Source organism: Gossypium hirsutum, chromosome A05 (genome assembly GCF_007990345.1).
Source record: "Gossypium hirsutum isolate 1008001.06 chromosome A05, Gossypium_hirsutum_v2.1, whole genome shotgun sequence".
Taxonomy (NCBI): Eukaryota; Viridiplantae; Streptophyta; class Magnoliopsida; order Malvales; family Malvaceae; genus Gossypium; species Gossypium hirsutum.
Window position 1 is genome coordinate 1,770,141 of NC_053428.1, and position 26,566 is coordinate 1,796,706.

The following is a 26,566-nucleotide window of genomic DNA, read 5'->3' on the forward strand; positions in this document are numbered from 1 at the left end:
AGAGGCTTTTGTACTTAGAGTTATATTGCATTTTGTTTGTTCTACTCAAATTAGTCTCTATACATTAGATTAAAGAGCAAATTGTTTTTGTTTAATAAAAATTTCATCAATTCGTACTATTAAAAACTGGTGAGGTTAATAAAATAACTAAACAATGACACTTGTCATGCCACGTATATCTTATGCTGACATATAGTGACCAATTTTGAACAATAGAAATTGATGAAATTTTTAACAGAAGAACCAATTTGCTCTTTAATTTAATGTACATAGACTAATTTACTAATTTTTTAAGTACAGAGGACAAAATACAATCTAACTCCTAATACAATAACTTCTTTAATACTTTTACCCAATATAAAAATTATTTTATATATAAGTATATAGATATAAAATATTTGTTTAAGTTTTTTAAAGTCACATTTTCCTCATTTTACCAAAAAAGAAAAATCACATTTTCTCAAACACTTCTTTTTTATGGATACAAACTTCCTTTGAAGGAACCTTATTGTATCAAATGAAGACAGCAATAAGCCTGCGTTGAGATGAAACCGTCATATAAAGTAAGGCACACTAATAACCCCACCACCATACATAAATATAACTCAAATCATGCAGGGTAAACGTGATACGATAAGAAGGTCTCTAGAATTTTTAAGATTTCAGTCTAAATTGTAGTTATTTTAGTAGTATTGGATGTAATTGTAATTTTTTTTTATATTTTAGTTGTTGGAATAATTTGAAAAAAAATATGACAAAAAGAAAATATTTATAAATAATTCAACTTCATCAATTAAAACATAGTTTTTCCACAATTTTACTTAATTAAACAACAATGGTAGCTATAACTTCAAACCAAAAAGAATAAAGATATATATGCATTTATCTTCACGCCACCATCTGTCACTGCCTTAATGGTATCTATGCTGACCTTTACAAATTTGAGAGATACTTTATAACATATTGTTATGGGTCAATTTTCCTCAAAAGTTCTTCTATTATATGGATTTAATCAAATTAGTCCTGTAATATTAAAAAGAATTGAATAATGTCAATTTGGGATAGAGTTAGCATTTATTATTTTAAAAATATAAATTATTATTTCACAGAGTTAATATTTTTAAAGTTTTATGGTTTTGTAAATGAAAATTTTTGTTTAGAATTAAACTGCAATTGAAAAAGATAAATTTCAACATGTTTTTTTTTTATAGTAAATGTTAATTCTATTGGAATTTGGACTTATTTGATTTTTTAATGGTACAAAGTTCAAATTGATCCATTTAATAAAAAATGGACTAATTTGATCTAGTCTCTATAATAAAGGAAACTCCCAATATTAGTATTTAAGATCATCAATCAATAAATAAAGAAATAAAGTTATATTTTGGCATTCAACGTTTACATCTTTTATCAATTTTATCCTTTTTTTTCTTTAAATTAAATTTAATTCTTAACTTTTTAAAAAGAGTAAAATTTGATCATCAACGTTCCAGAAATAGTCGAATTATTTTTTTCAAAAAAAAATACGAACTAAAACGTTAAATGTTTAAACATTATAGCCCGCATAACAATTCACATATACTCCAATCTATTTTTAAAATTTTGAATTTATTTTATTTTTTAAATTATTTATTAGTATAGAATATAAGACAAATAATATAAACATTATTAAAAAAATAATTGTATTCAAAAAATCAATTTAAAATTAAAAATAAAGATTAAATTAAGAAAATAAATATAAAGGTTTAACAAGAAACCGAAAAAAAATACCAAGATATCATGAAATGGAGAGGAGAAAGGAATGAGATGTGTGAGTGGCATGGAAAAAGAAAATACAGCCCGTTTAACACTTTTGTCGCCGCGATAGTTGTGTTTGCAACTGCGTTTCCTTCACTATACCTTTCGACTTTTTCTTATTTGTTGCAGTCCAAAAGTGAGGGTGATGGTTGAAGACTCAACGTGGCGTTCTTACAATGCATTTTAGCCTCCCAACGATTGCGGGGTTCAGACTCCACCAGGAGCCAAACATGGTTTGAAGATGTAGACATTGACCCAAATGTGGTGAATCTTAAGTTACTTTCTTTGTGCCGTGGGAAAGTTTTGCTTGAAAAACAACAGACCCGGGCAGGTTGCTACCACTATTTCACACCCTTCCCTTTGAAACAATAAACCTTAGCGACTTTTCCTAAATACACTTTCCATTTCTTTCTTTTTATTTTTCATACTACTAAATATACTTAAATTAATTCCTTTTTATGATAGCAATTAACAACTTAACAAGAAACTGGCCACAGGAAAAAAAATTACTCATAAAATTATGTTAATTATCTTATATATTTCGGTGAATTTCTACAAATATCATAAATATATTATTTAAAATTTAATTAAAACAATGCATAATATATATATAAAATGTTAAATAAATGATATGTGTTTTTTGAGTATTAGTTAAAGACACGTGACAATATATATGATCAAAGTTGTATTACAAGACTAGCATAGTTAAATAACTAGTTTATTATCTCGTGCAATATATGACTTCAGCATTATGTATTACTTAAAATATATTTTATTTATTTATTTAAAATTATTATAAAAATTGTAACTTTTTGACAAAGTAAAATAATATAATTCTTTATTTTAGATTTGAAAAGTAAAAATAATATAAATATATCACATATAGAACATTTTCTTTTGATTAAAAGGTTACATTTAACGAGATTAAAAGAAATTTATATATTAATTGAGGTGGATTATATTCTTACTTTGAGTCATTAGTGTAATTTTTTGAATTTTTCGTTTTAAGCTATTTTTTTCTACCAAAATAAAAAAGAAATTCACACATTAAATGTTGATGTCATATAAATATAGTGTTACTTGTCAAACATTAAAAATATTTACATTTAAAATAATTACTTACCATTTTTAATATATTTTAATTTAAATAAAATACTAGAAAATTATGTCCTTAATTGCACAAAATGAAATTTAAAATTATTATTACCAAAATATGAAAATATAATACTAATAATAATCCAATGTGCTATATAATCATGAATAGTTGAATACACCAAACCTTATTGAAAACAAACCTAAACTCGAAGTTCCCTAATTAACGCCTTAAAACCCCCCCATATTCCCATATTTAAAGCCGATCAAAATCACCACCCTTGCAACACCAACAAAATTCTCTTCCCTTAACCCCATATTTCCGGCGCCAAAAATCCACAAGCAACCACCATGGGAGCCGCCACCGACGCCCCCACAACCTCCGCATCATCCACCACCACCCTCTCCCCTTCCATTATCAAAAAAATCGTCCTCTCTTACACATATGTAGCCATATGGATTTTCCTTTCTTTCACCGTCATAGTTTACAACAAATACATCCTCGATCAAAAGCTTTACAATTGGCCATACCCCATCTCTCTAACTCTCATCCATATGGGCTTTTGTTCCTCCATAGCTGCTCTCCTTGTCCGTGTCTTCCATGTTGTCGACCTCCCTACTTCCATGTCACCCCGTCTTTACCTCTCCTCTGTTGTTCCCATCGGAGCCCTTTATTCACTTTCCCTTTGGCTGTCCAACTCGGCCTATATCTATCTCTCTGTTTCCTTCATCCAAATGCTCAAAGCCCTTATGCCGGTTGCTGTTTACTCCATTGGTGTTCTCTTTCGTAAAGATTCTTTTAAATCTTCAACCATGGGTAACATGCTCGCTATTTCATTTGGGGTTGCCATTGCCGCTTACGGAGAAGCCAAATTCGATACTTGGGGTGTTTTGTTACAGCTTGGGGCTGTTGCCTTTGAAGCTACGAGGTTGGTTTTAATCCAAATCCTTCTTACTTCAAAAGGAATCAGCCTTAACCCGATTACTTCGCTTTATTACGTTGCTCCTTGTTGTTTCGTTTTCTTGCTTATTCCCTGGATTACAGTGGAACTGCCTATACTTAAAGAAAACTCAACTTTCCATTTCGATTACTTCATCTTTGGGACCAACTCTTTTTGCGCTTTCGCTTTGAACCTGGCGGTGTTTTTGTTGGTCGGGAAGACCTCGGCGCTGACGATGAACGTTGCGGGTGTCGTCAAAGACTGGTTGCTGATAGCTTTTTCGTGGTCGGTGATTAAAGATACGGTGACTCTAGTTAATTTGTTTGGTTATGGGCTAGCGTTTTTGGGGGTTGCTTATTATAATCATTCAAAGTTGAAAGCGCTTAGAGAGAAGGAAGCAGCAGAGAGGAAAGATGAAGAGGGTGATGATGAAGAAAGTGGCAGATTGTTGGATCAAAGAGAAGAGGATGTGATTACGAGAAGAAATGAATCAGAGGGATAATTTTGATTTGCTATTTTAACCTTTAGATGATGATACGATTAAACTAGAAAGAGATTATAGAGGTATTTTAGTTTCTTTTCTCTGCTTGCTCTGTTTATGGTTATTATTGTGAATGGCGCCGACTGCCATCACATGTTGTAGATCATAATTTAGATAAAAACGAATTATTCTAGTATCTCACTAATTTTACTTATCGTCGTGGATCTATAGACTTTATTTCCATTTATTGGATTGAATAAACTATGTTCAGCGCCAGTCTTCTATTTTGTGCTCAAATGTTATGTTCAGATCAATAACATATCACTTTCAAATTCTTGGCGAAAATATTGCTGGAAAATTGTTGATTGCTGGTTTACTTGTGCAAAACAAGGCATTAACAAACAGCACTTATCGTCAGCAGAATTGCCATTAACAATGGTTTCCATATCTGTAGGGTAGATTTTGGTTTCCTTGGCTTGTACCAAACATCACAAACAAGATACAGTACAAAGTTTATCTAAACTACTGGCAAAGAAATCAAGCGACAGTGTTGTGAGGAAGAGAGCAGAGCACATGGCTTTCATTCCTTTGGGAAGCTAATGCATGGCACGGAATTGATAGTGGAGCAGAGGCACCAGAAGCATTACAAGTTTCTGGGGGACCGTAAGAGCATTTTGTTTCAATACAACTTTGAATGTCATACTGACCTAGCCCATGACTTTGATCAATAGTAGGGCAATAACAGTTACTGGCGGTGGTTGCTGGACCAAATGGCATTCTCATTATAGCACTGACCCAGTAGATGTTTTCAGCTCAAATCTTTAAATGGTTTTAAGGTTTGAAATTTTGGCATATTAACAGCTTGGTCATATTCATATGATGAAGTGACGTTCTCATAATAACAGCTTGGTCCAATTTGATAGTAATGCCCAAGGCATCACTTTGCCAAATAACCAATCAAATTGCATCGCTATGTGCATTCTTATCGTTTTCTTCTACGCTTTTTTTGTTGAGCTCGTAGAGTAATTCCAATGGCTCAAACAGGATCCTCTTCAGCATATTCTGCCGGTTAGTTTAGTTTCGAGGTATTTTCTTCTCTCATAGTTCACTGACAGCGGCAGATCCAGTTGTCATTAAATTACAAAGCTGGCGGTTTCAACTCCATTAGATAATAGGTTAACACATCACAGTAACTGACGTTTTTTATACCCCACAAGGCTACCTAAATAAACAACAAAAAACTTGGTTGAGCGTTGTTGGAATATCAAAAGGAATCTATAACCCGTATACCCAAATTGAAATTACAAAATACCCTGTTGCTGAATACCAAAAAATCTAGTTCCTGGACACTGGCTCAAGGATCTAGAGCCTATACAAAAAAGATATCTTTGTGGGCTTATCAGACAACAGCATTTACAAATGGATACATGTACATGAAGGGAACAAGTTGTTAGCATCAAGAGTTACCTTTTCGCAAGTTGTTGCATCATGTCTCTGGCCTCACTTAGCTGATCCACATGGCAAACTTCTAAGGCTCGTAAGTTTGCCATGGGAGGCATTGGCATCTGCATTTCAGCCAGGTGTTCTCTTAACGAGTTGACTGCATTAGAATCCATCACTTTAGCAACCACAGTCTGCCAAGTGACAAAAACCTCATTCAACCAAGTCTTTCAACATAAACTAGAGAATATCTTTTACCCACGACACTGAAGCCATGTAAATATACTATGTTAGACCAATAAACTCACCCACGATGTATTGACGCATGCATTGAAGATTATGGATACCAGGACGTCAAAATCTTCATCCAAGCCAGTTAGTGCCCTTCCTGAACCGACAGTAACAGTGAAATCTTGATCAAAAGGATCAGAAGTTGATCTAGTGCTTTTCACAGTTATCCTTTCATGCTCCTCTACAATTCTTTGAAGATGATACATGGTAGAGGTCCTGGCAGTGTTCTGCAGCCTCAGCAATGTTGCCGCTCTTTCAGCATTAGCCCAGCAACACCAAGAAGATGACCCATCATCTACACGAGCAAGCAGGAAGATTATTAGTTAAGTATATCTTAAGGAGGCACAAAATCAAGTAAAAACCTACTAACAGGTATCTGGTCACTGCCAACCACTGATTTTGGCAGCTGATGCATAGAACTTAAAATATTCTTTTCACATTATTGAACAGTTAAGGAGAAGAGGAGGCAGAAGCAAGTACCTTAAGAGAACAATCATCCAAAAAACAGTTTTGGTTGAACAAAAACATGCTTTCAGATATATAGCTTAACTCATGCACTGCATATCTATCCTGGTATTAGCAAATCTCAAAACACGCAATAATGAAATTTAATAGAAGCTAGTAAAACTTGAAATGCACACAAGGGAGCCACAAGAAAGATTAAATTCTAGGAGAAAGAAAGGACTGAGCACATTGGACATGCTGTTCTTACCACCAAGTTTGATCTTTAGGAACCTCTAACACAAAGCTTAACCTAGTAAAGTTTGAAGTAGCAATGCTAGCTAAAATAATATATAACATGAACAAAATAGCAATTAAGATATTGTGTAGGCTATAGGAAGGCTAAAAAATATACAAATCCATCACATTCCATCAATAATCTCTTAAACAATGAGTAACTCACCCAATATAAAGCAAGCAAGTGGAATGTCAACACTATGAGGTCTGGTGTAAGTATTTGATTTTATGTTATCACATTTCCGGTTGCTCTTCTCTAGAACCAGGACATGAACAGCAACAACCTGTCAAAATGTTGAACAAATAGAGCGTTATGAGCATTGACTACCGTATTTATGACCAATGACCAACAATAAGTTAAAAAACTAGGAGGCACATTTAACAGGCTTTAAAAGGAAACTTGAAACCTACTCTGCAGCGGAACTGATTTAGATTGCAATCTGAGCTGTGTGCTTCATTGACAGCCCTGATTGAATTTATCTCCACGCTAGATTCGGATGTTAACATGAATTCACTTGGGACCCTGGACACCCAAGACATACCAATTACATCACTTCATGTCAAATAAAGAATGATTCAAGAGTATGAATAATCAAAAGATCAGAAAAACCACATTGATGGCAATATTCAGCTAGCCATATTTTGAAACTACATTCATATAAACTGAATAAATTCCAAAAATAGCCCTTTTTATCATCCTATAGAGCATAGTCTATTCTGAAGAATCAAATGCATGTTCTCAGTTCAGTGGATGCTTCCCCCTCTAATGTTTATGACAAATTCAATATAAAATTTCTATAATCAGAGAGCACTTACACATAAATCAAACCAAAATAATAGTAGTAACCTTTATCATAACTCATTAACATCTGCCAGTTAATTACATTCACATAATACCATATTTATCCTCAAGAACATTTTTATCAATAAAGAACATAAATATGGCAACAAATTAAAGGATCAATTTGATTGTTGGAAGAGTTGAGTATGTTTATTGATCATCAAAAATCAACAGGCAAATTTGAACGTTAAGAAAAGAGGGAATAAGGACCAAAGAAAACAGGAAAGAACCAAATGGACTTCAGTCTCCAAATTTAAGTAACATGTGAAAGACAGACATCACAAAGAGATCCTAGAACAGTGTAGGATTGAAGCAGAAGCAACAAAGTAGTTGGAGTTTAAAGTTCATACTGAAGTTCAAGAATTCGATGGAAAGTTGCATTTATGCCAGACCCAAACCCAGTAGGGAACTGATGTTGGTCAACAGATCCAAAAATCTTCACCTAAAACAATAATATTTTGAAATAAGGTAACTCATAAATTCTCCAGGTAATGAAGAAAAAGAGAGGAACAGGAATTCTAATAGGCATTTACGGTTTGATTAGCCACTGAAACATGAACGCAACAATTTTTTGTTCTATCACAAAACCCATATCGATAAAGATCACCATAGTCTTCACGACTTGAACACATGTCAGAAGAACCTTGGTCAAAACCGTGGACAGCTATTATATCTCCACGCAGAGAGGAAAAATTTCCGGCAGGAAAGAGGAAACTAGAATCAAGCAAACCAGAATTCTCATCTGGGTTTGCATCCATTGTGGTCTCAATGCCCGATGAAAGACTAGAGTTCTCTAGATTTGCACCTGGTGCATTATGGCCATTTCCAAGTTCCTTTGCATCCATCTCCAAAACACCTGTTAAACTTGAAGGGACATGAAGATGAACATCTGAAACTGAACAATCACTGGCAATGTCCAGCACTTGATCCTTTGTAAAGACTTCATTACATAGAGAAGAATCATGCAATGATTTATCACTAGCAAGAACCTTAGAGGAGAATGAAAGTCTTCGCAAATATGTTCCAGAAGTCATAGGTACTTTAACACCAATTACATCAGCATCCTCAATATTACAGAGAGAATCTTCAATATGGTGCTTCATTAAGTAAAAACAATCAATCTGCAACAACTGAAATTGAATGAAAATGAACAAAACAAATCCATTTTCTATGCGCAAAATTCATGTTCAAAACATCCATCATTTATGCATTGTGTGAATAACAGAAAAAGGGGGAAAGTAGGAAATTAAGAATACCTGATACTTCAAATCACTTTCAGATGTGAACTCCAGGAAAATCTTCTTCGCACTACCTTTACAAGCTTTAACCCTTGCATTGGCCTTCATTCTACACATGGTCCCTGCACTTGTATAGATGAAATTATTAACACCTCGTATGGTAGCCAAGCATGGACTTTCATGAGAAAAACTTGTTCTCAGACAACTAGGATCCCCACAAGTTTCCCTTAAAGACGAAGTGCCTTTTTCCAAACATGCACTGCAAAAATTGTCCTCGAATCCTGGACTCAACTGACTAGATCCACTATCAGTCTTCTGCCTCTTACCAGAAGAATGATCTGTGTGGTTACCAACAGTACAACCTCTCAAAACATTTCCCTGATGCACACTTCCATCTTTTCCAGCTAGAAACAAATACCAGGGTAAGACTCCGGCCTCAGCAAACACAGATCTTACTAATTTCTTTGAATGACATGGCGGATGGAATTTGCGTCTGATGCGGATAAGATGGAATTTTCCACTACTGATTTCATTCAGTTCATCCCTGGAATCTACAGATGGATAAATGAGACGATTTCTGCATGTTGCATTACATAAATGAAAGTAGACAAATATTTTTAGGTTTGGTTTTCTTGCCAACGGGAAAGCCCGGAAGAGACTTCCAGGCAATAATGGGTCAATAGTTGATAACCCTGAATGGACCGACTCAGGCATGCCATCCACAATTACACAATAATCAATCACCTGAAAATTTAAAAAGAATGGAGTGACTGGTGGTGCATAAACCCTCTTACACAGCATTATGCAGCTCAAGACAAGATGATAAAGAGAATGCCAAAGTATAATCAATAAATATGACCTCAAATATACTATTAGGATCCCAAAATGATGGAAGGTCTGGTATAACAACATCAATGCTATCAGTCATGTCAACCAATTGCAATCTTCCAGAAGACAGAGATATCTGTAGAGTTGAGATAGAACCATGATCAGATAATGATAGCTAATATCCCACAAAAAAAAAAACAAGACTTAAGAGCACATATAAATCCCTAGTTTCAATAGCAAAAAGAGGAGAGATATAAAAGGAAAATATTTACCATTCATAATTCTTTGTTAACTAGCCTAAAATTCTTCCCAGAAGTTGTAAATTTGGAGAAATAAAATTAACCGTTCTAGTTTTCTTTTTCTTTTTAATTTCCAAAAAGAGTCCCTTAGCATCATATATAGAACACAAATAAAAGATCACGCTGTAATTAGTTGCAGTAATTCCATCCTAATTACTTGGTTATGATTAACAAATGAAGCAAGATTTAATTGAACTTTAAACCAATTGTCATTTGCCACCTTTTCCCTTTACTTTATTTGCAACTTAAATTGGTAAATGCATGTTGCAAGAAAATACTAAAAATGGCAAATACTCAAACATGCGTACTATAGCTTTACCACCACATCAAAAATCAAAATCCTAGTTAACTTTTTTTTTTTTTTAATCTTGTAAGATAATTTTTTAATAAAACAGCTACTGCATTTGGTTCTCCTTTCCTCCTCTATGAAGAACTAGAACCTTCATAGCAACTTAATTTGTATCACACCATTCGTACCTTCAGTATTCACTTAGAACTAAATGGCCTCACTTGCCTGCATATGTACATACAAGCTAAATTACTAACCTTTAAAGTTCCTACTAAAATGATACCCAAATCTTCACTCTGAAAAGCCTTCCTTATTGATTGTTGATAATATCTGCCCCCACATGACACAGGAAGGATATTATCTGATGGTAGTAGTTCCTTTATCCAAAAATTCTCACAATGATGGATGAAATTAGAGATTGGTACCACCTAAAAATAAGCACAAGACATTAAAAGTGATGGCTAACAAGAAAACCAAACTAGCAAAAGTATTAATCAATTAGACACTTGAAAAGTTTAAGTATGCTAATTCACATGTATTCCAACAAAAAGCAGGGCCAGGACTTACCAACTTCAGATTGCCATGATATGGTTCAGTAGTAGAGCAACATGATTCATTTTTATTGAATTCCATTACCACACTATGCTGCCAACACAAATTCATGACAAGATCATAATGGACTGACCAACATAGAAATTTAAGCACAATATCAATAGGAATTTACTGATTTACCTGTGCTTGAATCACTGATGAAGGCAAATGTGAATTAGCAAACATTTGAACCAGTCCTTTCTAAAAATACCTCAAAAATATCCAAGGTTAGATCCGCAGAAACAAATATTTTGATTGCTGGAAGAAAAAAGTAGACTTTTCATAAAACTAGAACTCCATGCCAATCAAAAAAATCTCACAAGAAGGAAAGCAAGTTAATTACATGTGTTGATCCCAAAATCTTCTTTGTGGATAAGATCCCGGAAAACTTTCTTTGGAAACATGAAACAAGAAGTAGGACCCTGAAATCCAAAAACTATATTAAGCAAATAATATAGAGAATTATGCACCTTGAACCAATCAAACCATGAATATCTCTAGAAAGCTTTCCATACCATAGTCTTGTAGAAAAAGCTAACGTCTCAATGAAGTTCCCCAACTGGCTTTTTGACTGCGACATTATAAGACACCTGCAGCATATAGTTGAATTACATTTCACGCATGTCAGTCATTCTTTCAGGCCCTAAGCACGTCAATTACCTTCATGAAACCATCCATTGTTGAACTGGTAGAGCCAACATATAAATGAGTCCACCAATTACTAATATGACATGGAATTCAAATTCAGTTTCCATAGAAATTCCAAAAAGAAATAAAACTGTAATTATATAGCATTGCTAAAAGTGAATAAAGGCAATATCGAATAATAAGTTTTGGAATGAGCTATACCTTGTCTTTAATGGTGAGAATGATTTTACTATGATGCTGGTCCTGGAGCAAGCCCCAAGAACGAGAAACTTTGCCCAAGAAAATTTTGGAACCACAAAGTGCACATTTTTAATCAAAATCTGCTCATAACAAACATACAAATGGTTAAAAATAAACACTCAACAAGCAGAAGATTATGTAATAAAACAATAAATGAAAAAAATGAATGTCTTACTCACATCAGCACCAATCCTAAGACCATGAGGTGGCATGAGTGACTGATTTGTTAGTAAAAGCCATGCTTCGTTGTCCAGTTCAACAACCATTCCTTGCATATAAACATTTTTTACAGTGCCTTTATAAGAACCACATACATCCTTTCTCTTTACTTTCTTCAATAATTGAGGCAGATGGAGAACAGAGTTCTCTGCAGTAACAAACATCAATTCAGACCCTCCTTTCCCCATGAAAACCAACTTCATCCTCAAACCAGAAATAGTAACAACGTTCCCGATGAGCTTCGTCAGCACGGGATGCCAACACCAAGAAGGCCCACAAAAATACACAAAAACCGGTTCAGTAAAAGAATGACGAGCTGATTTTCCATATAAAACCCCGACAGCCTCTGTAGAACGACACAATTGGCATTCACAAGTGATAATCCTCACATGAAAACCTCGAAGATTCATTGATTTACTAGAGCTTGAGTCGTTAACTGAACAGGGAACAACAAAAACAGGACTAACTGCTCCTATTATCCCGTGAATCTGATAGGACTTAGACTTGCTAGTGCTAGGTACAGATTCGATTAAATTAGAAACTAACGGGAATGAATCTATCATCAAGCTTGAACATCGACTGAGCCCGCAACTCGAATCCGGTAAGTCCCATTTAACAATTTCCAACAATCCACCGGAAAGATGATCAGAAATAATGAAATTCCAGGTAAGAACGTCGATTTTCTTACCAATTATGCGAACATCAAGCCCGGTGAAATCGCAACAAACGGCCACTGAATCGTCTGAAAATTCAAGGCAGTTGTTGTGCGGACATTTTATTGTAAGGGTAGGAAGTCTTAGGGTTCCGACGATAACAGCCGGGTAATCGAACTGAGGCAGAGGTTTAAGGACCCGGTAAGGGTCTGAAGTGGAAGGGCCAGGTGGCGATTGAGGGTTTTGATCGGAGATGATCGAAGGGCCGGGAGTTGAAGACCCAGTGTGGGGACAACCGTAGCGGAGTAGATCGGAGACAGTTATCGTCTTCACGTTTTCCATTTGGATAAGATTTTCATATGAATGCTTGAAGACGATTTCGGACAGTGAACAAAACAGCAACTCAGAGTTTATGTTCTACTATTTTTAAAGGAATCACCAAAGCAAATGAGCGGTAAAGAGCCTTTTCCCGCCAAGTCAGTTTTCAACAAAACAGCAACTCAGAGTTTATGTTCTGCTGTTTCGACCCGATTCCTCGTGAAAATGGGTTGGAGTATTAGCAGGCAAGTCTCGAAAGGGAGCGAAAGAGAAGGTTGATTTTTTCTTTTAACAATGAGAAGCGAAGGGTTGATAGTCGCAGACTCAGAAATTTTCTTTTGAGCAACCACAGGATAATAGTAAAATTGTAATTTTATTACTTTAATAATTTATATTTTTATAATTTTATCCTATTAATGTAGTAAATTAAGCTAAAGTTTTTAAGTAAAGAAATAAAATATGTAATGGTTTTCTTTAAGCTACATTAAAGTGTTAGAGTAAGGAATTAAAATATGAAATATTATTGTAATTTTAATGAAATGATATTAGATTATCTTTAATCAAATTATCTATATAATATTTATCTAACACATCCATGCCATAACTAATGGGAAATTAGCAAAAGAAGACCAAACGAGTTCATATTTTATTGTATTTAAGGATAATTTTTTGTTAGATTCAAATGCTTGTCACGTCTTTATCTTGAGACATTATCTCACAAAATACTTTAATTCTTAATTTTGTTCAAAACAAAATATTCCGTAAAAAAAATGTATACAAAAAATGTATACAAATCAATACATATATCGCAATGTGTTCAAAGGCAAAACCAGTTGATGGCATTGCCCCAGCTCCCTAAAATGTAAATTTATTCTTTTAGTTCTTAAAATTTTTAAAAATTTTAAATTAATAAAAGTAAAATTGTACTTTAACCCCTTAAAATTATAAAAATTTAATTTAATCCTTTATAAATTATAAAGATATAAACTATAAAAAATTAAAATTTTATCCGGCTCCTCCTAATAATTTATTCTAACTTCGCCCCTGAATGTGTTGTGAATATATATATATTGCCTTTCGAAAAAATTAATATTTATTTCCATGCCAATTCACAAAACTATGTGTAACTCAGCTCATGGATGAAAACAGAATAAAGAAACTATAACATTTTTTGACTATGGGATTATTTCAATTCACTTTTACCTCTCGAAAGAGATTCATCTGCACGAAAGTTCTTCCATCTCTAACTTAAATAGAAATAGAAATGGGCCCATCAGATATACCCAGCCAAGGGAATATATTAATCAGTTACTATTGTCAAATTTGATTCACAAAAAGGGCAAACAAAATGAAAACGTGAGCGGCAGGATTCGAACCTGCGCGGGCAGAGCCCACATGATTTCTAATCATGCCCGATAACCACTCCGGCACGCCCACTGAGATGTTAGGTTTCAGCTTAGTTTATTTATTTATTCATACCTCACAATAAACACTAATCGAAGTGAACAACTTTAAATCAAATTATAAATTACAATAGATCATGAGACAATGTCAAGTATAGAACATGAATCCGATTTTACCACTAGCAATATATGTTTAATTTCCTGATGAAGGCTACACTTACAACTCCTCACCTTTGCATCAACAAACTGCTTGATTCTGTGATGGAATTATAAATGTTTATTGCCGGGAACATTAAATAAGGCTTTTTGGCTTCTGTATGAGAGCTTCGAAGTCAAAACCTTAATTCCACTCTAAATATACTATGAATCAGTCGTTCTTCACATGAACATAGAACATTACAGAGTAAGCCTTAAAACTTAAAGGAAGACCAAAATGAAAACAAGCGTTAACTTCCCAGAAATGAAAATACATATATAGCCTAAACATTTCATGTGTCTGTCACTAGGCCCTGGGAGGATACTCGAATGAAAGGGAAAAAGGTACCTTGGCAGAGGCTTATCTGGTTTCCACTTCATGTGCCTAAACACTCACTTATAGCATGGATGGCTATTTTGAACAGGCAACCGACAAGAGACAGGTTAGTTGCTTGTGGTCTTAACATTGATAGTAGTTGCCTTCTATGTTCCTCCGCTACTGAAACAAGAGACCACATCTGTTTTGATCGTGAGTTCTCCCGAAGGCTTTGGGGACTGACTTTGGTTCTATTTGGTATTAGAAGATCTATTGGGACTTGGGTCCAAGAGTTGAATTGGGCTATGGCTTACTTGAAATGTAACTCGCTCATAGTTCGCATTCTCAAACTTGTATGGACTGCACTTATACATATCATTTGGTGTGAGCGAAACGGCAGACTCTTCGGCAAACCTTCTAATCCGGTGGAGGTCTTGCTTTCAAGAATTCAAGAAGTGGTGAGAATCCGGCTGAATGGTAAACAGATTAATAGGATGGACACCATTAACCAACAGTTTTGCTTGAATCGGGGCTTATCCAGTATAGGAATTTATAGTTTTGTTTTCTTTTATAGGCTTTGTATAATTTCTTGTTGATTGATGTTCATGTAGCAGGTTCTGTTTATTGGGTAATAAATTCTTTACTTATCCAAAAAACGAAGTCCTGAAAAAAAACAGATCCACTGAGTTTGAGTTAATCAACGTTTATCCAAATTGTGTTACATTTTGCTGGATTGATCCATGCCATAACCAATTGGAAATTAGTGAAAGAAGGCCGAATGGTTCATGCGTGTTGTTTAAAAGGTAACATTTTGTCAGAACCAATTGTTAGCTACAACCTTACCACCGTGTAAGCTAATTTTGAGTTGACACGAGACTATTAAGATTTTTGAGGAACTCGAATTCAGAGTCGAACGCTTTAGTTTCAGGCTATTTTCAAAATGGGATGGACATTTTGATCAGCAGTTAAGGAATATAATCCAGAACGGTGCACATATAAGAGTGTGTTGATCGCAATCGGCTCTGGTGAACATACATCTCTTAAAGCCATTGGGGAATTCGGAAGTAACCATTAGAAAACCTTAATCCAGTTTTGAAATCTTAAAACGGCGAATTAATCAGTATTTTTGGAGTAATTATCCAAGTATGCAAGCAACTTCAAACAACACATACCCCAAAAAAAAGATGTTAAAGAGTTACCAAAAAAGCAAAAGGCAAATTTAACCAACGAAATCATAAAGCTTCCAACTGTTTTCTATCAATTAACATGAACATTTGCTGAGAAAGCAAAACGTACAAATGATGAAAAGCTTAGATCTCCAGCTTTAGACGCTACCCAGCCGAAAATCAAACTCTAAGCTCTCTCTCCTCTAATCCTCCTAGCAAGTTGAATATCCTTGGGCATGATTGTAACCCTCTTAGCGTGAATTGCACAGAGATTGGTATCCTCGAACAGTCCAACAAGATAAGCCTCGGCAGCTTCTTGAAGAGCGGCAACAGCGCTACTCTGGAACCTCAAATCAGTCTTGAAATCTTGAGCGATTTCTCTCACCAACCTTTGGAATGGAAGTTTCCTGATCAAAAGCTCGGTGCTCTTCTGGTACTTCCTGATTTCTCTCAGAGCAACAGTTCCGGGCCTAAAACGATGAGGCTTCTTCACTCCTCCGGTTGCCGGAGCCGACTTCCGAGCCGCCTTCGTGGCCAGTTGCTTACGTGGAGCTTTACCACCGGTTGATTTCCTTGCTGTTTGCTTGGTACGAGCCATTGGGTTGATTGACGGTGAACAGATAGAATTCGGATTGAAAGAACGCGAAGGAAATTCGTAGAGTTCTTTGACGAGGTGACGGTGAAACATTGGAGGGGATATATATAGAAGGTACTTTGGAAGGAGAGGGAATGAATGTTACTAAATATTTTAAAATAGAAGGGAAATGTGGACGGTGGATCGGATGGCTTATCAACGATGGATAATTTGTTAAAGTTGTGATCCATGTGCGGAGCAAAATGACCAATAGAATTCGTTCATTTAAGCGCCAATTTTTCCAAGTTTGGGTTCTTTTCAAATTTTTTTTGGCATTTTGAGAGAAGATCTAGACCGTTTATGGATTAGATTATCAACGGATCAAATGTAATGAAACCAGCGAGGATTTGATAGCTATCCGTGGGATATGCAAGCAGCCGATGGCATTTAACTTATCACAGTTCACTGAATTTAGCGGCACTTTTGCTCCACCAAAATAGAATAAGGTTGGAATGTAACAGCTATTTGATAGTAATAGAGTACGTTGTTTGGTATTATTTGGTTGGTTGAAATAATAGTCTTATTCTTTAATTATAAATTATTATTTTATACATTTAAATTAATTATATTTAATACAAATATATAAATTAAATGAATAAAAATTATATAGAGAATTTGATGATAATTAAAATATATTAATATTGGATTTTTTTTTCTTAAATGTAATTGAAAATATTATTTGTAAGGTATTAAAAACAATATTGGTTGAAATATGATTTCTTTAATTTAACTAAATCTTCTTTTTTCAAAAGCAATCGTGAGTCTCAATTCTCTCTTTTCTCATTCAAACTCAAAAATATAAATTATTTGCAATTATTTTCACTACTACACTATTATCAATTACTCCAAAACAATACTAAATTAACCCATAAATTTCACTCAAACCTAGTTTTTTATTGTCTCGATTAAATTTTCTAAAAACATGAGAAAAATATAAATCTACAAAGTCAACTCACAACAATCTCTTATATTTTTCTCCATCCTCAAAGGCACCAAACACCTCTCTTTTATATATGTTCATCTCTCCTTGTTCTTTTCATTGCAGTCAAATTTGGAGTTTGAAATCTCACTTAAAACTCAAATTTTGAAGAGATAAAAAGTTTATCTCATTCATTTTTCTGTTTTTGATAAGTTTCTTCTGCCCATATGCTATGAAAATTTGGTTTAGGTTTTTTTTTAGATAATTGATTTGTTTATGGATAATTTGGGGGAAAAGAACACTTATTTCAAGTTGTCATTGCATAGTTATTCAAAGGTAGCCGTGAAAAATAACCGTGGAATGACAGTATTGCTTAGTCTCATAATAATCATTCGGCTGAATCATTGCTAAACTAACCAAACACTAGCACATCTATAGTGGGTTGAATAGTTAAGTCATTTTGTTGAACTAAAATGGCATAAAATATGTTTAATCTGGACTAAAACTGGTCGGTATACCAATTCAAAAAATGTGATTAAATTAGGTGGATCAAGAATCTCTATAGATCAATTGAATGAACTAAAAATTTGATTGAACCGATTTTTTTATATTTTTAAATTTTTAATAATTTTTTAATTGAACTGATCAAACTATTCAGATTAACATACCAATAAAATGATTAGTTCAACCACTAATCTAATTCTAAAAACATTGTTTGATTTACTAGCCTATTTTTATTTTTTTTGTGTATTAAAAGAAGAGGGCCAACCCAAATAGTAACGTAACTAGTGTGATTCAAACCCAAACCACACCTGGGGCAATAAACACTCTGACCATTAGGTCAACACACAGGATATTCTCTAAAAAAAACTAATTTGTAAATATACAAATTTAGTATTTTAAATAAAGTAGATATCAAAGTCTATTTAATCGAGGAATTAGCAAAACTTTCTAATATTTATATTTTTATTGAAACTTTAACCACGATTGACAAATAATTTAATAAGAAAAAAAAACGCCATGGTAGGATGAGTTTGATTGCATTTTGCTTTTATTAAAAATAGACAAATTAATTATTATAAATTATATCAAAGAGTAAATTGATTATCTTATTAAAAAATTCACCCATTAAACGAGAGTTACATACAAGTATATTTAGACAATTGTCTTCTTATTAAGTGTCGGTAGGATGAGTTATAGATTTTTGTAGATGTATATGCTAATATGTACTTCTTAAATAATATGTTTTCTTGTTACGTCTGTTCAATTGATATAAACACGTACACATAGTACGTTAAGTCAAAATTAAATTTTTATTTATAATTAAAATGAGTTGGACACTTGATGATAGAATACGGAGGTGCGGAATTTGATGAGTTTTGAAATAATATAAGATAAAATTGAAACAAATTTCGCCATGTTATGAGTATTTGTCCATTATGGGTCATCGTTGCATACATAGCATAGCAAGCAGAGAGCACAATGTGAAAGGCGTGGTCATTGTCTCTGCTACCAGCATCTATCACCAATGAGGGAAGTCTCAAAGAAATTGCTCCATCACCATAAGCATAGCATAGAAAAATAGAACGGAGCCACTAGAGCTGAGCTAAATCATTGTAGATAAAAGTAACTAATTATGCACTTCAGTTAAACACATTGCAGTAGGCGTTTCAAAAGGGAAAACTTTTTCTTCGACTCACCTTGTCATACATATTCAATAAATTTTGTTTATCATTTAATTATTATATAATTAACAAATATTATTATTTGTGGATGTCAACAATTTTTAGTTTAGTCGTAAGAAAATTTCACAAGTAATTTTATCTTTCACCTCCAATTGTCTAAAAAAATATTATACCAAAAAAGAAAAATTCAGAGCATAGGTTTTCAATATATGCAATTTATATCATATGGACAAACATCCTAAACAGAAATTAGAGGAACATCGAAATGACCTCAATGGAAGCCATTTAAGCACCCATCTGAAACTTCTGCAACAAATCAGAGGATTAATTTTTTTATATTAAAAATAAAGTGATCAAAGTTAAAAAATCTGAAAAATATAGGAATTCTTCTCATAAATTAAATCCTAGCCATCCATTACATGTTTAATAAATAAGAAAAACAACAAAACAACAAGATATAGCATTAACAAAAAATGCTCCTGCGAGACAATGTTGAATCCAGTAGAGCCCTTATCCCCCTTTCCATGCTCAAAGTTAAAACTTTGAAACTGAGTCGTTGCTTCGAATTCGGCATCATAAAAACCATTATAAAACCCATTGCCTCCTCCGCCACTATATGCGAAAGCTGATCTCTCTTCATAAACAGGTTCATATGATCGAACAAGATCATAAGTTTTCCTTCTTTCTTCATTGCTTAGGCACTGAAACGCTTCGGAAATAATCATAAACGCTTCCTCAGCCCCAGGAGCTTTGTTCTTATCAGGGTGAACTTTCAAAGACAGTTTTCGGTATGCTTTTCGAACATCTTCAACGCTACATGTTTTCTCTAACCCCAGGATTTCATAATAATCTTTTTTCTCCTTGACTTGTTTGACGAGCATGATTTGCTCATCGGTGTAGGCAGGCACTGATAAGAAACTGTCGATGGGTAGTGTTGGGTCGAGGCGACGGGCTTTTCTTAGGAAGCTGAGCGCACGGGCTCGGTCTCTGGCGTTCAACGCTTCTTTCCCGAGTTTCAAGCTTTTCAACGCTTCAGCTTTGTTTGCATCCATAATTATTTATTTATTTATCAGCAAGAGTGAATTTGAAGGTGAAACAATATTGGTCAAAAAATCTTGACCCAGAAGAAGTGGAGAGTGAAAAAAGAGAAACGAAAAATGTTTTGGAAAGGAATTTTAAGCTACCATAAATCTTCCTTACTTTATGCAAATTAAGGTAATAAAAAGTTATGTCATTTAATAATATTTAAAAAGTAAATAAAATTTATGATTTGGTTTCACTAAAAAAAATGAAGAAGGAAAATATACGGAGGCTTCTGAAAATTAGACTATTAGCTTGTAGGATGGGGCATGCATTGCTATCAATAATTCAAGTGATGCTAAAATCTCTAATATGGTCGTGTCTTATAATCCACGATGTCAAAAATGGCTTGTATTGACTGGCTTCAACATGGTACGCAGTTGACAGACAATGTGAGGCTTTTTTTATAGTCTTGTTATGACAACTTTTGTTTTTTTGTAGAAAAGACTGAGTCAACGTACTTGAAGAAGACTAAAGAAAACTACAGGGGAACCACTTCTGAAATGTCGTGATTTAAGATACTCCATACGGCATATAGAGACATAGAGATAGGCGGCTTATGATCAAAATTTTATATCCTTGTTAAGCTTTGCCTTATGGTGAGCAGCCTAATTATAAAGCTGATTAACGTCAACCAGATCAGCCTCTTAATGCAGCCGCAACAAATCCGAGATATGCTTCACCAGGCTTAGGCCTCCTCCAACTTCATTAGCGTTGGTATGTAGCCGGACCACCACCTCACTGTCCCATTCCAAGCGCACTCTTCTGAACCCCATGTCCCATGTCAGTCGGAGCCCATCTCAAATGCTCCAAATCTATGCCCGGATCACGAGCATATCCGTTATCGACCTTCCCAGAACAAAGCTAACTTGCGATGGAGAAATAATCTGGGCTTAATTTTCTTTATTCTATTCACGGTGGCCTTAGTAACAACTTTATTAAGAACAGAGCAAAAGTTAATATTTTTTTAATTTATAATTTAATAAGTTAGAGTATTTCAACATGTTGGTTTACATTATGTACTGAGGGTGTCTAATAATGTTATTAAATTTAAATTTTTTACACAATTATGATAGATCTAATCCTAATTTTTTAAGTATAACAAATATCGTTTAGCAAAATAAAAACACTAATAAAATATATTTTATATTAAGATCTACTTTTTATACTTGAAAGTAATTTAATTTTAATTAAACAAATTAACAATAAATTATTTCTAATTCATAAATCATAGTAAAAAAAACCATTACATATTTTATTTTGCTTATCTTTAACAAAAACTATTTTAGGGAGGAAAAAGTAGTGACAATGGGCTCTATATTGGGCTAGAGCCGATGAAGTGGATGGTTCGGTTTCCAATTGAAGTTGTTTGCTACGCGCTATTCTCAACTGGTTCTGCTTTGCCCTTTCGCCGTTAGGTTTTAATTTTTGAAAAGCGAAACCAAAACGAAGCTTAGAACTTGGAACCACACAACAAATGGAGATGGAGACGGAGTTTACCCAGAAACCTTTTCAAGTAGACATGGGAAATCTTTTGGCTTTTAACCCTTTTCATAACTTTCCTTCTCTCCCCACTTCCAGGTTCACCCTTTTTGTCTTTTATAATTATAGTTTTGTATTAAGTTGCTTCAAAGATGTGAAATTTATGATGCAATGGAGATTGTAATTTGATTATAAAATTTCAATTAACTGGGTATACTTTAGAATTTGGACACTTGGTTTAGTTAGTCGTTTCAAAGCATAAATTGTCCTCTGTACATTCCTTGTTCTTTATGAAAAATTTATGTTCTTTTTTCTTTATCTTATGTCTACTGGCCAATATGTTTAGGGATGAGCTAGTTAAGGAATGTATACAGGAGGGCACCAAGTTAGTTCAAGCAATTGCAGATAGTGTTTTTAACTTACCTTCAACTGAAGATGCGGATGGACCGCTTGTTAAGCTGCCTACCCCAACAACAAAACTTCCTAGGGAGAAGCATGTAAGCTTAGCCTCTTATTTAATATATCCTAGCAATGAATTTGTATTTTATTTAGTTGTTCATTTGCATACAAAGGTATAGTTTGGAAGATGCCTTGAAACCTGAAAGGCTGTATTGTGCTTGTGTTTTCAGCTTCCGAAGCCTAAACCTCCCACAAAATGGGAAGAGTTTGCCAAAAAGAAAGGTAATTCGTTTCATCTATCATCTGAAGTTTTCATGGCTATTTTAGAATTTTGAGTTAAATCTCATTTTCCATTGTCCGAAGATTCGCTGTTTTTGCTTCTTCTCATTTGAAACATCTTGTAGGTATAACGAAACGTAAAAAGGACAAAGTTTTATGGGATGAACAGACTGGTACATGGAAACGCCGTTTTGGTTATGATCGTGTCAATGATGATAAAGATATACCCATCATCGAGGCCAAGATGACTGATGGTGAGGATTTAATGGGTTGTTTCCTTGGAAGAAATATAATTGACTTTTAAACCGTAATTGCTATTAAAATTCAATGTAAATGGTATTTTTAGATAATAAAATAGAAATAGTTTACAAGTAGCAATGGGACATAGTTGAATAATTTGATTTCGTTGACCCTGATTGTTGCTTTTTGCAGAGCCAGGAGTGGATCCTTTTGCTAAAAGGCAAGATGACAAGAAGAAACGAGTTGAGAAACAAGAGAAGAATCGCCTCCAAAACTTGAAACAAGCTGCAAAAATTGGTGCCTTGCCAAGGTTTTGCCTATCCATTGTAGTTTTCTTTACGTAGAATCGCCACTGTTATCTTCAATAAGAATCAACTTAATCATATTTGAGACAGTATTGGCATCAATAAGTCTCATTTTAGCTTAATCTTCTTCTGACATTGTTATCCTGCTTTAACCTCTATTGTCCTATTCTTTGATACCATTCCATTATAACCTAACAATTACGTCATTAGTAGTTTAGGTGTTAGACCATGACTTCAGATTATGCGTATAGGAATTTCTTATAAACATCAATGAATTTGAAGTCAACTTTTATTATTTTCCATAACCATCATTTCTCATCCAAACTGCTCTAGTTCCTGATGGGAAAGTTCCGATATTTACTTTAGCTTGCATTAAACAACTAGATCTTTGGTTCAGTTTAATTTCAATGCTCTTCATTTATTTATTTTTGCTGGTTTGACTTTAAATGGTTTGCTGCAGCCATGTTCAACTTGCTGCTACAGCCCTGCCCATAACGGGAACCCAAGCTCCACCGAAGAAAGTTACTAAAGATGAATTAGGAAATGTAGCTGGGATGGCCGCGACTTCTACAGCCAGTGGTGGGAAATTTGATAGGAAGTTGCCAGGAGAAAAGCCTGCTAAAAAGCAAGGAAAGCATCGCAAGGTTTTCATTCTTGGTCTTCACCTTAGTGTAAATATTTCTCATGAATTATAATGGCATGTTGTAATATGGTCTTTTCTACTTTTGTTAGTTCTTACCCGTTGTTGAAGGATCAGGGATAGGCTCACGAGAGAAGGAACAAACTGAGAATGTTCTAAATAAGCTAATATCTAAGCATTCCCATGAGATACTCAATGTTGACAAGGTAATTGAGCTATAAATTGTTGGGTTCCAAATGGAAATTCTTTGTTCATCTGAGATGACCTTTTTTTTGGTTTAAAAAAACTCAGGCAGTTACAATGTATAATGTGAAGAAAGAGAAGAAAGCTAGGAATAAAAGAAATCGAGAAGGGAAGTTGTCATCGGCCAGAAACAAGTTGAAACCGAAAAAGCAACTACATAAGAAGAATGGAAAGAAAGGACCAGGATCTTCAAAGAAAGGGAAGGCAAAATGAACTTATCAATCGGTCAACGTTTCGGTAGGCTTGTAGAGATTTGGGTTAATACAACCATAATTTTGTGTGCTTTGAGCAAGAGAGTTTTATTTACCAAATCTTCTATTTCTTAAGTCAGGTTTAAATTTTTGCAGTATTTTGCCGGCCCTGACAATATGTCAAAGTGAAAGCTTGGGATGACTTTTTGGAAACCATAGTGATATAATCTTAAATTTTATATCATGTACCATTATTAATGGTTATAATTACAAAAAGCTACTAGTCCTTTCGTTTACAAAAACAGGGGACCTATTAGAAGCCTTTCACTCTTGTATTTTGTTTCTTTTTCAGTAGCAAAAGAAACAACAGGCAACAGCTTGTTTTTCAATTTTGGTTTTTTTTTTCATTCAATGAAAATCTGAAAAGAAAATATTTCCTTTGATCCAAAACATATTCTATCTGTACTTTTATTATAAAAAAACTATTAGAAACCAAAATCGAATATTGAAAAGAAAAGAGCTTTTCCTGGCATACTAAAACACCTACAATGTGTAAAAAGATTCAGTGTTTTCACCAAAATATAAAGGGCATTAGAAACTGATCACAAAAGAAACTAACGAAGCAAAACTTGTCTCATGTTTCAACTCTGATATTCTCCTTCCACAGCCTCTCTTTCCTCAGCTGCAGCCGCCATTAATTCATCGAAATTTTCTGTCTTCCCCAATAATATCTCGATCTGAGAATCAACATACAAGCACACCTATCAATCTTAAAGCTTAGAGGATCAAGGAAAGTCGGCATTGTCAAAGACTATAATAAGGGCATCAGCAGGCCATGTCGAATATACAAACAATTGACTGCATTTCAGATTGAATCTTTTTATTTTTGGCATAAACGTGGTTTATCTAAATGGAAGCATGAAGAAACTATTAAGTTTATTTACCTTGGCTTTTTGCACAGGCCGCCCTCGAGACTCCTCCTTCATGTCAACTGTTGCGGTAGTGATCTCTGAAGAAATGAAGGTTGATTCCCATTATTATCAGAACTCAATATTAACATTAACACATCATATATATATATATGAGAGAAATGGAAGACATCTTACTCTTCTCAACAGCCAAACCATTGTTTTTCAGAATTTCCGCAATTGTGACCACCGTCGCAATAGCTGCATGTATGACATGACCCAGAGAAAATATTTACTGCAATTCTCAAAAAAAAGAAAGTAGCATACATATTTGATTATGCTAGGAAAAGCTGTTTTCATCGATGAACAAAAGCTGTATAGTATCTTCACAGCATAATTACCCCGCAGAAACGATACATTAAAAAGTCCATTGCCTTTTGGATAAGCATAATTTGAATAAAAAATGCAGACCCATAGAGTTCTACCGTGTATATTGCAATAATATAAAAATAGAACAGCTAATGCAAGTAACTATGAATTCCCAGCTATTTCTCTAGAGCATAATCAATTGAAGCATAAGGTATAATGATAAGACGATAACTGAGAACAATTCATAATTAATATTCAGATCCAAAGAAAGAAAAAGGTTAATATGAAATTAAATTATCAAAGATAGAGAGCTTAAAAAGTAAACATTACCCATTCCAAGTGCAGACAGCTCCACCTCATTGTGCTGCTGCATATACCTCTGCAAATAAAAAAAAAACGTAATGTATTAACAAAGAATTTAATCGTCTCAAAGGAGGAAAAACAACTAGAACCCATCAAAATTCTTAACAATGTTAATCAAATTCAGCACTTTATTTTGTATAGCACATGATGCAAAATTCAAAAAAGAAAAAAAAAAGTGAAAGATTTGGAGAAGAAAAGAGGGGGGAAGGAGAAACCTTAGCGAGATTAACGTAGAAAAACAAGGGCTTTTTGCTATTGGAAACTTGAATCCTGTTCTTCTTGTGGGAATCAGTTGCCATGTTGATATTGTTGATTCCTTGAGTGATTGCTTCCATTATGAGACACTTCTGCTTCTCGAACCCTAATACCAAGTGCCGAATCTTGTACTTCTGACCCTACGAAGTGTATAAATGGGAGGAGAAGTGAAACAAATTAATGGCAGGTTTTCTTCAGAGCTCAGTGGTGGCTACGCTAGGGTTTTGAATAAAAAGTACTTTTAGAATTCTATTTATTAATTAATGATAAAAACCATGTGGTAGTGTATAATTGGAGTTTTTTTGTTAATACGGGTTTAAAAATTTTATTATATACCAGAATAGGTTGTCAGATAGATTATTTACGAAAATAGGTTGTTGTTTTTAGTCGCGCCTATCAGAGAGGCGCGACATAATATTTTAATAATAATTTTTTTAATATTAATATTAATATTATTATATTTTAAAAAAATCGAGTAAAAACCAGGTTGCGCCTGACCCGTAGGCGCCACATGTGGCGCATGTTGCAGGGGCGCCACACCCTACAGCCT

The 26,566-nt window shown here is 34.1% G+C and overlaps 6 protein-coding genes and 1 non-coding gene across 9 annotated transcripts; 2 read left to right on the forward strand and 5 right to left on the reverse strand.

Moving 5' to 3' along the window:
- Positions 1 to 3,078: 3,078 nt before the first annotated feature.
- LOC107907275 (probable sugar phosphate/phosphate translocator At4g32390) lies at positions 3,079 to 4,587 on the forward strand. Its single transcript, XM_016834578.2, has one exon. It carries the CDS (start codon positions 3,241 to 3,243, stop codon positions 4,330 to 4,332), a length of 1,092 nt encoding a protein of 363 aa, XP_016690067.1. The 5' UTR covers positions 3,079 to 3,240; the 3' UTR covers positions 4,333 to 4,587.
- A 135-nt stretch (positions 4,588 to 4,722) lies between these two features.
- On the reverse strand, positions 4,723 to 13,282 carry LOC107907274 (CST complex subunit CTC1). Of its 3 annotated transcripts, XM_016834576.2 has the most exons (16): positions 11,934 to 13,281; positions 11,716 to 11,834; positions 11,382 to 11,456; positions 11,210 to 11,288; positions 11,008 to 11,067; positions 10,843 to 10,920; positions 10,533 to 10,703; positions 9,719 to 9,823; positions 8,878 to 9,603; positions 8,155 to 8,751; positions 7,972 to 8,063; positions 7,192 to 7,303; positions 6,947 to 7,064; positions 6,060 to 6,337; positions 5,779 to 5,945; positions 4,723 to 5,533 (listed from the first exon to the last, which is right to left on the reverse strand). In XM_016834576.2, the coding sequence occupies exons 1-16, from the start codon at positions 12,966 to 12,968 to the stop codon at positions 5,530 to 5,532; spliced, it is 3,816 nt and encodes a 1,271-aa protein (XP_016690065.2). In that variant the 5' UTR covers positions 12,969 to 13,281; the 3' UTR covers positions 4,723 to 5,529. The 3 variants fall into 3 exon arrangements, with proteins under 3 accessions (XP_016690065.2, XP_016690066.2, XP_040968724.1); XM_016834577.2 differs by having other exon boundaries at positions 4,723 to 5,945; positions 8,155 to 8,742; positions 11,934 to 13,282; XM_041112790.1 differs by lacking the exon at positions 8,155 to 8,751 and having other exon boundaries at positions 4,723 to 5,945.
- A 1,017-nt stretch (positions 13,283 to 14,299) lies between these two features.
- Positions 14,300 to 14,381, reverse strand: TRNAS-AGA (transfer RNA serine (anticodon AGA)). Its single transcript has one exon. It is a non-coding gene; the product is annotated as a tRNA-Ser (tRNA).
- Positions 14,382 to 16,076: 1,695 nt separating this feature from the next.
- On the reverse strand, positions 16,077 to 16,743 carry LOC107907273 (histone H3.2). The gene has a single exon (XM_016834575.2). It carries the CDS (start codon positions 16,710 to 16,712, stop codon positions 16,212 to 16,214), a length of 501 nt encoding a protein of 166 aa, XP_016690064.1. The 5' UTR covers positions 16,713 to 16,743; the 3' UTR covers positions 16,077 to 16,211.
- A 2,923-nt stretch (positions 16,744 to 19,666) lies between these two features.
- On the reverse strand, positions 19,667 to 20,314 carry LOC107902841 (chaperone protein dnaJ 49). Its single transcript, XM_016828954.2, has one exon. The coding sequence runs from the start codon at positions 20,312 to 20,314 to the stop codon at positions 19,667 to 19,669; it is 648 nt and encodes a 215-aa protein (XP_016684443.1).
- A 1,321-nt stretch (positions 20,315 to 21,635) lies between these two features.
- Positions 21,636 to 24,510, forward strand: LOC107907271 (ribosome biogenesis regulatory protein homolog). Its single transcript, XM_016834573.2, has 9 exons — positions 21,636 to 21,923; positions 22,171 to 22,321; positions 22,454 to 22,505; positions 22,628 to 22,756; positions 22,935 to 23,052; positions 23,508 to 23,691; positions 23,780 to 23,893; positions 23,979 to 24,167; positions 24,278 to 24,510. Exons 1-8 carry the CDS (start codon positions 21,820 to 21,822, stop codon positions 24,141 to 24,143), a joined length of 1,017 nt encoding a protein of 338 aa, XP_016690062.2. The 5' UTR covers positions 21,636 to 21,819; the 3' UTR covers positions 24,144 to 24,167; positions 24,278 to 24,510.
- A 116-nt stretch (positions 24,511 to 24,626) lies between these two features.
- On the reverse strand, positions 24,627 to 26,273 carry LOC107907272 (uncharacterized protein At2g34160). The gene is made up of 5 exons (XM_016834574.2): positions 25,977 to 26,273; positions 25,729 to 25,777; positions 25,228 to 25,290; positions 25,066 to 25,130; positions 24,627 to 24,858 (listed from the first exon to the last, which is right to left on the reverse strand). Exons 1-5 carry the CDS (start codon positions 26,094 to 26,096, stop codon positions 24,763 to 24,765), a joined length of 393 nt encoding a protein of 130 aa, XP_016690063.1. The 5' UTR covers positions 26,097 to 26,273; the 3' UTR covers positions 24,627 to 24,762.
- Positions 26,274 to 26,566: the final 293 nt, after the last annotated feature.